Raw genomic sequence first — 12939 nt, 5'->3', positions numbered from 1 at the left:
TTTTTTTTTTTGTTGACCTGCTCAGTGACAACCGATGCAAATGACTTGCTAGCTAACTGGTGCAATTACTTTTAATTGTGTGCTGTCTCTGCAAAAAACAAAACAAAACAAATTATATAACGTATAAATATTATAATGTAGAATGTACATACAATCATGTGCCTCATACGCAGACAAAAAAAACAGACAGGGGTGTCTCTTTTATTTTGAGGTCAACTGTAACGGTTGTATTGGAGTACTTTGACATTGTGGGAGATGTGAATGCTTCCTCCACCTGTGGAAACACACAGGATGTTGTCCTCAAATGCAGCCAGAAGCTCCTTCCTCTATGAAGTTGCACATTTATGGAGCAAGTCGACAGATTTTTAACAGAATTTAGTGTTTTTGGGCTCATGATCTCAGTATTTCTAAAAATCCATTTGTTTGTGCACGGTTGTCACATAAAATAGACTAAAAACAACAATGAGACCGGTTGATTTATTGAAATATGAATATTAATTCTCATGCTACTGCTGCAGCGGTCTCTGGAGGTCCCTGAGCCCCCGTTTGGGAGCCACTCGGCGGCTTATTTTCTAGCTCCAGAGGCCGACAAATGCTGTTGTCAATCAGTCTGCCGGGACGCACCTCCTTCCCAGTTGGGAGCGCACCGGCGCTTCGCATCTGGATTTTACGCGTCGGTCGGTCCACGCCTACAAGACTGCCCGCCTCCCCCGCTGCAGCCCGCACACTCGGCTGTGGGCTTTTCACGGCGGAGACCTGTCGTCCTCTCTCCCCTCCTCTTCTTCTTCTATTTTTTCCCCCCCCGCACAGCTCCTCCAATTTGTCAAACCTCGTCTCTCTTTCCTTTCGATGGCCGTCCGTGGCGTGATTCGCGTTCAGCAGCGCAATAGTTAATGAGTGCCGGATGCGCCCTCACTCCAGCAGACCGCTACAGTACGAAGATGGCGTCGGAGGGAGCCAGCGGGGAGCAGCCTCCTCCGGTACAAACACTGGCAACCGCCGTGTTGGGAAGTGTCGACACGGTAAGACATGAGGGTGGAAGGGGACAGGGGGGCTGCACGGGTGTTTTTATCGGTGTGGAGGTGAGGGGGGCTCGGGGGGAAAGACGGAGAAATGCGGTGCGCATCTATTTCGTGAAGCAACAGCGGTGGCCAGCGGGAGCCTGGCGTCACCGTCTGGAGAAAAACAAGGGGTTCGTGTCGGTCTGAGGCTGATAAATGAGCCAGAAATGCTCTGAAACAGGCACGACGGTGTGTTTTCCTCCGTGCGAGCGTTATAGTGGATCCTTTTGTTCGCCTCCACCGGCTGCCCTCAACACTCATCCCGCTGTTGTAACGTTATCCTGCGTCTGATCGGAGACAAACCGTGGCTGGGCACACAGGTTGTAGCTCATATATGAAACAGTAAATGGGTTAATACGCAGGGACTTAAAGCGAGCTGTCTGGTTGGCTGCAGGAGAGTTAAATCTGAGAGAATGGTCCAGGCTGGAAACATTTTATTTCACCTTTTATTTATTTATTTTTTAATTTTTTTAAATAGATGTTCTGCAAATGACATTCAGCTGACTCTGGTTAAAATGGTTAATTTATTTATGGTTTTATTTTCCTGCTCTACCAAGCAGTCCTCCATGAATCCTCGCAGGCTTCCATAGGTTGTAACAGCTCTGCTCACAGACCTGGAGTCCGTGCTTTACACTGATGTTCAGACCACAGGAGTGACTCAAGACGAGTCACGCGAGGCGACGTAGTTCTTTAAAAGTGGTGCTTTTGTGTTCCGGCTTCTCTTGTTTATACGCACCTGGTTGTGATTTCTCACACTCGGCTCCTCTGTGCAAATTGATCAATCTGCTGCCCCGACCGCCAGGAGGTCATGAAACCTTCCCCTCTCCCCTTAGCAGGCTCCACGATGCAACCTGTCACCCTGCTGTTCTGGAGCTGTGACGTGGACGACTTTTTGTCCGCTGAGCTCAACCCTTTTTAACATCCACGAACACAAGGACAGAAAAAGCACTTCTTTGGATGTGAGATCTGAAGAGGTGGGCTGGTGTGAATGTGTGGAGTTGCTGGAGTAGAAAGCAGCCACGCTCCCTGATGTGGGTGGGTGGCAGTGTGGGTGTCGAGGTGGGGGTAGGTTTCGAGCAGTGAGCCGAGGAGATGGTAGAGAAAGAGGTGGGAGAAGAGCTGCGGGGGTGGATGGAGGGCAGAGGCAGCGCGGTGGAGGTGGGGGGTTGTAGGCCCTGTTCACCAGACACCTTTCTAAATTGGTCTTAATTTCAGTGACTCAGCTGGCATAGCTGGGAGTACCATATCAGCCAGCCCCCCTTCTCTGAGCGCGCTCAGAACTGCCTGGAGGCTACTTTACATTTAGCGTCGAGGTGAACAGGTGCTCCAGAGACATGGGAGCCGGCCGGGCAGGGCAGCCTCCTCAGCTCACCCGCCGCTCTGCCAGCACGCTCTTCCTTCTGCAGGCTCCAGCCAACGAGCGAACGGGGGCTTCCGCCTCCAAGCGCTCCCTCTCCTCACCCCCTCCACCACCATCACGCCTGCCGTGGTTAAATAAAGCTCTTTGCTCTTTGCTCACCCCTGTCAGACTCTCTGTTGTTGGCCTGAGGTGGGGGAAGTTTCTCGTTTGTGAGGACTCTGAAGGACCGGCCCTCATGGTCCAGGGAGGGGTCAGAGGTCAATGAAAGGCACTCTGCTGGTCACCTCCCACCCATTTACCATAATATATGTTAGTGTGGCACACAGCATGTTTATAGCCTGCTCTGTGGAAGTTAAATGAAAACAGTCATGTCTTGTCGTTTTTCCTTTTTTGTAAGATCATGAGTTGAGCTTTTTTAAGTAGAAATCTGAGGTTTCAGCAACTCGATCCCAAGAAGACGAGAAACACGAGCCAGGTGATTAAACAAGGTGTTAACAAAGTGTGTATCTGATATGGCCGTGTTGGTGTCTGCATCTGGAGCGAGCTACGGTGGCTGAATAGGGTAATAAGTGCAGGACTCGCACTCAGGTGACAGGTGTTTGCGTCCCGTTTGAAACATATTATTATAAATGAGAGCAACCCATCCCAGTATGTGCCCTCGTGTCATGCCCCCGTCTCCTTTTGGGTGCAAACAGCCCCTCTAATTTGTCTGGAGGTAAATACAAATTCTAGGCTCTCGACCATTTTAATATCATAAAATAAAAATATCGAATGGATTTTTAGCTATTAGAAGCCCAAATCTGATGGGCCATCGACGCCACCTAGAAAACATTAAAGAAATCGTGGATGATGAGTGTCCTCTCAGTCCCAGTCTCCATCAAAGTGGACGAACCTGACATACACATCTACCTTATCAAATGTACGAGTAGTTTTTCTGTTATCTATCATCTTTTCTGTCATTATGACACTTTATTTTGCTGTATGTAATCTGTCCAAAGCGACTTTACTGTAAACTAATTACATTGCTTGGCATAGCAGAACCACTGTCTCTGTTTGTCAGTCGTTTGTGGTAAAAGAGGTGAAAACGGGTCGGTTTTAGCTCCACTTCCAATGTTACTTTATGCTGTTTAAACGGTTCATTATCAGAAGGTAGGTCAGCTCAATTTATGTAAATTATTAACATTAAAATACTCTGCTCCCGGTGGTCTGTCGAGTGGACAGACTGGTAAACCAAACTCCATTCCAAAAGCAGGTGTTTTATGTTCGGGCCTTTATAGTTTCACAGGAAAAACTGTAGTCACAACTTTGCAAAGGATCTTATTCGATTCTCGTTGATCTGCAGGCACAATCGGCACATTTACTCAGTAACGTCATTAACTAACCTGTGATGAGGTGTTTGCCACAGATGCGTATTAACTGGCCGGGTCTCAGAGTTTACCATTTTCATCCTCTCTGTGGACGACTTAAAGCCACAGATGTCTTCCTTTACTGTCCGTCGTTCTTTTGGGAAGTCAATAAAATCAGAACCTTTGGGTGTTTTTTTTGTTTGACATGAAACATGCAACACAGCGGCTTATAGGCACGTCGCTACTAGCTGTTTTCAATCTGGTGCCAGCACTTTCACAGCGTTTGTCTTCAGTCAAAGGGGGGCGTGGTCCTTCTGGCGACCTGCTCTCATTTATACTGCTCACTTATTATTTTTACACTAACTTCACTTATTTTCAGTTGGCTTCCTGTTTTTGGTCACTGTTTGGTTGGGGTTAGGTAACAAAAATACTTGGTTAGGGTTAGGAAAACATAAGTGAAATGTCATGATAACCGATCCAGGTTCTGGCATTTAAATGTCGCCCAGCTTCCCGTTCAGCTCCATCTTCAGACCTTTCTTCAATGTCTGGCAGGAGTATTGTGTAATGGAAGCCTGAGAGTGGTCACCAGTGGTTATGTGGGATATGCAGCCATGTTGGAGGAGTGCCATTAGCATGAGTGGCTGTAATGTCATCGCTTCTTCTTCCTGACAACAACATGTCTGTGCTCAGATACTGGCGGTTCAAATGACCATGTAAACAAGTCGGAGAGGTCATCAGAGAAGATTAAGTATAATTGTACAAGCTGTTAAAGGATCAGTTCACCCAAATAACAGAAAAAACATGTTTTCTTAATTACCTCATGTGCTATCAAACGATGCAGAGACATTTGTGGTTTAATTTGTTCAGATTTTGAGAGATTTGTCTCTTAGATTGATGACGCCACGCGAATACAATGGAGGAGAAACGGCTGGTGTTCACAGCTGGAGTTGCAACGATATGGTGGATTGCTATCGGTACTGATACTGACCTGATTAAGTGGATCAGGTATCAGCCATGATGAGACAGATCAGCTAAATTGATTCAGTCACAAAGGACTTTGGTTGACTCATGTTACCAGAGGTAAAAATGCAATATGACTGTGATATAAGTCACAGTTTGAATGGGAATAGTAATTTTCACGTTTCATTTTTACAGAAAAATATGGAAATAATTATGTAAATGTTGTTGTGTACTGTGGTCTGTACCAAACAAGCGTGTTCCCTTGCATCTGGGGAATATAATTCAAAGGCCGGGACTTTGCATCTCAGCTGACTGTCCTGGGGCTCCAGTCTGGTCTGGTCTGTTAAGATGTATTAAAATGCTAAAACACCAAAGTTTGTGTGGACCATATAAACAAACCGATTAAGGCAGCAGCAGACCAGCAACTCCCATGTTCTGCGAGGTAAAATGACTGTTTTGTATTAGTGTAGTCTGGTGGATTTGAAGAGAGCACAGATGGATATAACAGCTTCGGTTCCCTGAAGGTAAATCCCACAGATCACAGTCTGTCTGTGCAGGGAGCAATTGAGGTGACTCATCCTAAATCACTTTTGTCACATCGTCTTGACAGTTTTTATTTCATTTGTCATAATACAGGGTAATCACAAACAAAAAAAACAGGTCGGCCATTGCTGTGAGTTGTGAAGTGACCTCGGTTTGCTTGATGCCTTCACTTGCGGTGTGAAAAGCTCAGAAAACAAAAAGGGTGCTTTTCGCCATGTATTAGTAGTTTGGTTCAGTTTGATGTGCTAATTAAAGGCCTATAATCCAATAGACTTCTAACAGTTTAAATCAGATATACTTCCTTTAAAAACTGTTAATGGTGTGAGACAGATATCGCAAAACCTGCACATATTAAATCAAAACTGTCTGCATTGTAAGCTCACACAAGACTCTTTTTTTTATGGTAACTGACCCTTTTATTTAACAATATTTCCCCCAACTTGGTGGCATTTCCCTCGTAACCATTGGTAACCCCTCACAGGCGTCCATTCACAGGCTGTCATATCACACAGTTCTGTGCTTGCCGTGACAGGACATGAGTCTGTGAGAAACCTACAGGCCTAAAGAAAGCTTTTGCCAGCAGAACACAGTGGAGGAACTTGCACGGGGCGAGCAGTTCCCATCCCTCGTGGCTCGGAGTGAAATGACACAGGCCTCATTAAGTGGACCGAGGCTAACAGCGAGCCTCTGAGTGCCGGCCAGGCTGCTCGTGCCCTTGGCTCAAAGCACACGGCTCATGGAACAAATTAGTGTTCGCTTCCCTCACCTGCTCACTGTGCAGAAATGCCAGGGAGAAGCAGCCCTCCACCCCCACCCTCGCCTCAGCTCACCTCACCCACCACCCGAGGCCCCGTGACAGGACAGCGTGGCTCAGGGTTGCCGTCCATCAAGGCTCCCTGAGTCGTCCAATTCTCTGAACGGTGAAAATGCTGCCGGGAAAAAAGGGGGCTCGGGGATCGATTGGAAGGCTCGATGAGGATGAATCAATCCCTTGGAATCTCTCCGGCTTTTATTTCCAGGCTCGGCGTGATGGCATCAGAATAAAAACGTGGTTTGACTAAACTGAAACATGTGATTGACGCAACACTTTCCAGCTCCTTGTTCTGAGAAGAAAAAGACCCATATTAGAGTGAGCAGGCACAAATCTTCCTTTGTTAAAAGCAGATTTCTTGATGGAGGCTGACATGATTTTTGTGGCTAAAACATCCCATTTTTAGAGAAAAGCTTTTAAAAAGAGAGTGTTGGGCTGTTTATTCATGTGGACTGACTACCTCTGTTCCCTGTTGTTTGATCCTGAACTTTTCCCCCTCATTGTGAAGCATCACAGGAGCGTATAAAGGACACATAGAAGGCAGCAGCGTGGTGAAATCTCACACCGACATCAAAGTCATATTCTGTGCGTTGAACCTCTCTAGACATGTGGGAATCGCTGATGAAATGGAATAATCTTGGCTGAGGTTTTGATGTGGGCTTGTAAATCAGCCCTAAATGGCCGTCTGACAAGCGAACGTCACCGGAATGAACAGGTACCAATCCGGCTGATGTGCTCCGGAGGCCGAGCCGCTCCTCGCTTCCTCCATTTGCCTCCCTGGTCTCTGGTCTATTAAGGGTTTATTGAACAAATAGCCTGGTGAAAAGCTTCCAGATATCGGTAATGCAGCTGGATGTGGCTCTCTCAGCAGATGGCTGCAGTAGTCGCCAACACGGTTATTGGAAATTCTACTTTCACCGAGCTCCAGTGTTATCTTTTGGCCTCTCTACGTGAAGTTACATCATTCTTTTTGGACTGTAGAGTCAAGAATCTCGCTCATTTTCCTCACTTAGGTTTTGCCTTGAATGGTCCCTTTCAAGGTTCCCTAAAACAACAATTTGACGCCGAGCTTTGGAATGTCGACTGACAAGATGCCACTGTAATGTTCAAGGATGTGACCAGGAAAACAAAGGCTGTCTCACTCTGAGGAATCGGAGATGAATAGGAGTCTCTGCTTTGTCCCAAATTCATGCTGTCTTGAGAAAAATTGGCTCTTGGTTTGTTGTTGAATTTTACATCCTTACTCTAGAAAAAACGTGTTTCTGTAACATTTCTGATGCTTTGAGTTCCACAGCGACTCTTCTGAGACCCATTTCTGTACAAATCATTATTTAACTTTTAACTTAAACTGTAACACATGATTACGCACGGCCCTGGCAGCCATCAAAGTAGACAAAAATTGTCTTAAAGTCTGGTCAAATGCAAGTCATTGTAGTTGAATGGGTTCATCCAGAATTAAATTTGATCGGCAGGGGCTGTTGGAGAGGAAACATGACTAATGTTGACTTTAAATTGGCGAAACGAGTAAAAGGAATAGTCATATTGAGTTGACACATTTTTTGCTTCCTTCTAAATCCCCCAAAACACAGTAATTTCTTATTCTGTAAACATTAATTACACAGAAAACTGGATTCAAAGCTAGATAAAATAAGACAGCTGGAGATGAAGCTGACTTCATCAGCATGACTGCCCAAAACAAGTCATGCCTTCTTCCCATGAACGGACAAGATGCAACACACAGCCATTTTTCTTTCATAAGTAGACCGGAAAAAGCTTTTAATTGACATGAGGGGAAGCATGAAGTGGTCTGGTCACTCCCAATTACAGTCATCTCCACCCGTTAGCCCTGCGGTCGCTACTGACCAAATAGGTGCTTAATGACCTAGCTAAATGTAATTAGACCTTAATAGCTTCGAGGTAGGACGGGACATCTAGCCTAATGTGAGGGCTGCAATTAATGAGACCAGTTGGTGACTGGGAGGAAGTGGTGTTTTTTGTCATGTAAGCAACTTTTCCTGCTGCTGGAGTCGACACAACGTAGATGCAACGTTGGATGAGTTGTCAAATGTTTGGCTGTACTTCATCATGTATAAGAATATTATGTGTGATAGTCAAATCAAGTCAGACTTTTGAGACTTTGCTGCATAGCAGTGGCACATTTACTAAGTAGTGTCAGTTTTAGTTAGTGTCATAGCTGCGGACCTCTTGGTTAGTAAGTAGGTTGATGACACTCCAGATTTGGTTGGACAGTCTTACATTTTGGTCTAAAGTGAGATGTCACTGAAACTGTGACATGGATAACCATGAATTTTGGTTGGCATTCATGAAATCCAAGAGCATGATCCAATTACTGTTCATCCAGAGCCTCCAGCCGTTCAAAATGTCAACTTGAAATGGACACAATTCTTCAGTCTGAGCAATAGTTAGCGACCGCTGCTACTGTAGCATGCTAATGGAAACATGTTATCAAGTTGTTGTTGTGATATCAGCAGACTCATCTTGAATTGCTCTGAGCATGTCCCCTGCTGTAGCTGTGCAGGTCAGAGAGACGTTACTATTTAAAGCAAGTTGTCACCTGTCGTGACGATGAGCTGCTCTAGCTATGGATGGAGGAACAGTTGGCTATTATGCTAAATGCTAGCATGCCAAACATCAGTGGTGGTGAAATATCTCTATATAAACACAGGTCTTTGACAGTATAACACAATATTTATTTAATGTTTTGATTGATTGTTTAGTTAAAGAATAAATTAAAAAAGCAATTTATGACTCTGTTTGGAGCTGCAACGGTTAGTTGATTGATTGATAAGTTGTTTAAAGAAAATTAATTGCCAACTAATAATCAATTAATGGATTAAAAAAAGTCTGGTTCGAGCTTCTTTAATGTGAGCATTTGTCATTCATGACAGTAAATGAAGAGTCTTTGCTGGTTGGACAGAGAGGTCACTTTTTTTTTTTTATAGTGTTCACATTTTCTTTTTAGACAAAATGTGAAATAATCCGCAGTTTAATCGATAATGAAAATAATTAGTTTCAGCTCTAAAAGCCCGCTCATTTTCATGAAAACAGTTTGATGGGTATTTAAGAGGGATTAGTATCTTATACGAAACCCTAATTTGAAAATGAGCTGTTGATTGTACTGTATGTTTCTGACATGTTGTTTCTGGCCTGTGTTGCAGAAATGTGAGTTCAACATGGATAACCTGAGTAAGCCAGAGCTGCTCACACTGCTGAGTATCATGGAGGGAGAGCTGGAAGCCCGCGACCTGGTCATAGAGGCCCTGAGGGTGAGTCCAGACAACACACCAACATGCTCCTGTACTCATTAGCCAAGCCTTCGCCATCTTGGGTTAAATCGAACGCAGCCTATTCAGAGCAGATCGCCTTCATGAAAGGCTTGAGATGAGATGATTGTCTGTAATTGTGACCCAGAATTGAGTCGGTATTGGTCTAATGAATGATGAATGGCCATGAATGCTGCTAAATGAATGCGATATCACAAAATCAGAGTCGGTGGCCTTTTCCCAGAAATGTGCAGAACACTTGTGTGATCACGATGAAAGACTCTGCCCCACTGTTTCCTTCTTTTCTTTGTAATTACCCGCTGATAAGCAGTCTCTCTAATTGCCTTTGTTGAATGGGAGCCGGCTGAGAAACTGGTTAGCATTTTGTTTCTCGCCAGAACGGCCAGTGTGATCAAATCCTTGTGTCCACCCAGAACCACCTGCTTAGCTAGCAGTGATAAACAGATGATTGCAGTCACTGGTTCTGGCTCTTGTTGTTCCTCACTGACTATTGAAAACAAATTAAGTAGATGCTGCTTGAGGTAAAGGTGAAATTGCTCTTATTTGAAGTAAAGCGTAGAGTTGAGCGTGGAAAACATGGAAATCCTTCAGAACTGTCTCCAGGTTATCACTGCAAAACTGTATGGAGCAGTTCTTCTCCTCGGTCAGGGTGGAGTCAATTCTGTGCAGATGTCCAACTCCAGAGGGGGCAAAACAGCCCCATATCTGTATATTCCCACCACCATCACCTCTTCTATCTCCTGTTCGTCTCCTTACATACTCCCTTCTGTTACTGCCATAACTTTCTTAGTCGTTCACTGTGATATTCTGGTATTTCTTAGTCCGCCTCAAGCCTTGTTTCCCCTCCCGAGAAGTGGTTTAGAAACTGCGACTCGTTCACTGAGATGACTACAAGACAGCCTTCCTGTTACAGGACATTTGTGGATTGTAGTCTTCTTTTTTTGTGATGAAGTTGCTTTACTATCTCTCAGGGAACTAAGCTTGATATATTGATCTACCGATGGTGTGGTCTCTTCGGGTCTGCTTGATCATGCTTTGGATAACACTGATCCGGTTTATGCAAAGCATTATAGAGTTACAGGCACTTCCCGCTTAGAAACCTTAAGGCTATGTTCAGATTACCAGCCCAAAACAGTTTTTTTGCATATCCAGATTTGTTTTAGAAAGTCTGGACAGCAGAAACAAAACATGAAATGCAGTGTTAGCGACTCGATCCAAGCTACATTTGGAGGTGGTTTGAAATGTGATTCAGATCTGATTTCTACAGATGCTTCTCAGTCATGCTCTTGTGTTGGAAAGTGCGTCAAAAGCATATGCATTTACTGACGCTTACGTCGTTACCGTAGCAACACATGCAGAAATATTGGTATTGTCTGGACACAAAAATCTGAGCGGATTACTTGCAAATAACTGTGCACACACTCCATCTTTTAGATCTGATTTTGAGAAACAAATCGTATTTTGACTGCAGTGTGAACATAGCTCATAAGTCTAGCCATAATTTGATGCTGAGAAAGCCTCTCTGTGCTGAGAATAAGAAATTCAATTTCTAACACTCTCATTTACTTTCAGAATCCTTACACTTTCAGTTTTAAACACAACATTTTGAATTAGTTGAAGTGGCAGAACTGCCAATGTAACTCATGATGATTCTCAACAACGACTTCAAATCAATCGTGGTTGGAATGCAGTCAGAAATACACAATCCAGATCATTATCCAAATTAAACTTCTTATTTCTTGGTCCCAGGCCGACTTCCAAACCTCGAAACCTTACAAATGTCTTCGGTAGGGACACCAGTCAGTAATCCTGCAGCACACTTGTAAGAAATTGAAGCCAAAGTACAGTATGAAAGCTGTAGTGAGTGTTGAACTGAGCAGCTCACAGCCTGCAGGTGAACTCTCTCTCATTGCATGTAGTCTTCTCTGTGTGCTGTGTTCTGCAAAATGCATAACCTGCTGTTAGTGATGTCAAACTGTGAAGTTATACGTTATGAATCTGTTTCTGCTCAACTGTCTGAACATTTACTGCCCCTGGTGATTGAAGAGATTCTGACATGTGTGCATATATACGACCTACATTATGGCAGAGCGATGAAGGCTGGGATGAGCTGAAAAGGATGATGTATTGATCCGTGGTTACTGAATACTGACGTTGCACAGGTGATGACTCCGGCCCTGGAGAACCTGTCTCGCCCTCACGTTTGAGGTTGCTCATCCTGCCGAGTTATTTCCGAACAAACCTTCTTCGCATGTCGCTCTCTCTCTATGCAGTTGTGTATTTAGGTCAGGAACGGCGCCTCGGTTTGTCCACGCTCTACTTTAAGGCTGTCCTCTCAGGCTTTTTTTGATAGGCTGTGCTTTGATGTGCAACTCATTCAGGGTTGGGACTACAACGAAGCAGAAAGACACACCGCTGCACTCTGAACACATGTTGTAGAGATCGAAGCGGTGACCTTTTCCATAGTCGTCCCTGTGATTGAGCCTATGTTTGGTGATATTGAACGGCACCTTTCTTTCTACCTCACTCGGCCTCGACATTGAATCTTTATACTTGCTTTCTCACTTTTTTGCAGAGTTCCTCTTCCTCTTTTTCATTCAGGCTCATCAGCCTATCGTCTATGATTTTTGCTGCCTCCTATTCTTTAAATGTGGGACAGTCTGTGCCCCGATGTCACCTCTCCTCTGTGTCTTTGTCTGTCTCCGTTCCACCCGCACCCATGTTGTCTGCTGGCATTAAGAAGCCCAGCAAGCCCCATCTCCCCTGTGAATGGATATCCTATCCAGGTTTTAAAGAAACAAGCCTCCTCTCTGCGCCCTGACGGCTCTCGCACAACACAATGAGCCTGTTTGTTCTGTCGCTGATAAGCCCCATCCGAGAGCCTGCGAGACAGAGACAGGCAGGAGGAGGAACAGGGGATGAAGGAGGGTGAGAGAAATAAAAAAGGGATAAGAAAAATGTATCTAGAGTGAGAGAAGGCCAGATCGTCTGTTTGAATCGGAGCAAAGACGATGGAGAGGAAGAGAGGGTAAAAATGGAGGCCTGATATCGTCTCTGACAAAGCGGGACAGTGTGACAGAGAGGATTAAGCCGACTCCCCCATCCAGCTCTCTATCCACCCCCCCCATCACACCCTTATAGCCAAAAGAAAAGCATCATCTGGCCACCAGCTGCAGGGCTATCAATGTCACCGCACAATGCTGTCCCCTTTTTTTAAAAATCAAACCACAAATCAAGCTAACTTATTAGTCAGCATTTCCAAAGCGCCTTGCAGTGTTGCAGAGAGCTACAAAGGGATCTGAGCTGTCAGCCCTGGCAGTTTTAGTGTTGGTCCACTATCTCCACACTACCAGTTCCCCCGCCGTACAACTTTCGTGCTCCCACACCAAAAAGCTTGGACCAAACTTCTGCGGCTTGGCAAGGGTACAATGATTGTTTGTGGCATCGGGGTTTTATTAGGAGGCTTTGGTGCGGCAGATTAATTAGCGTGTGGCTAAAGCTGGCTGAGCTACCGTATCAGGTTTCATCCTGGAGAAAAAGAAAGGGGGCTGTA

General features: G+C 44.9%; 1 protein-coding gene across 2 annotated transcripts in view; it reads left to right on the top strand.

Annotated features, from left to right (window-relative positions):
- Positions 1-640: 640 nt before the first annotated feature.
- cttnbp2 (cortactin binding protein 2) overlaps positions 641-12939 on the top strand; it is an 87956-nt gene continuing 75657 nt past the window's right edge. The window contains exons 1-2 of one of the 2 annotated variants that reach the window (XM_084364845.1): positions 641-1022; positions 9261-9368. In XM_084364845.1, the coding sequence (XP_084220971.1) occupies positions 894-1022; positions 9261-9368 (237 nt within the window). In that variant the 5' untranslated portion in view covers positions 641-893. The remainder of the gene's footprint in view (positions 1023-9260; positions 9369-12939) is intronic. The other variant, XM_084364844.1, reaches the window with a different exon arrangement.

Source organism: Pagrus pagrus (genome assembly GCF_965226575.1).
Source record: "Pagrus pagrus genome assembly, chromosome: 10".
NCBI lineage: Eukaryota > Metazoa > Chordata > Actinopteri > Spariformes > Sparidae > Pagrus > Pagrus pagrus.
This window is presented reverse-complemented; position numbering and strand designations above follow the sequence as displayed.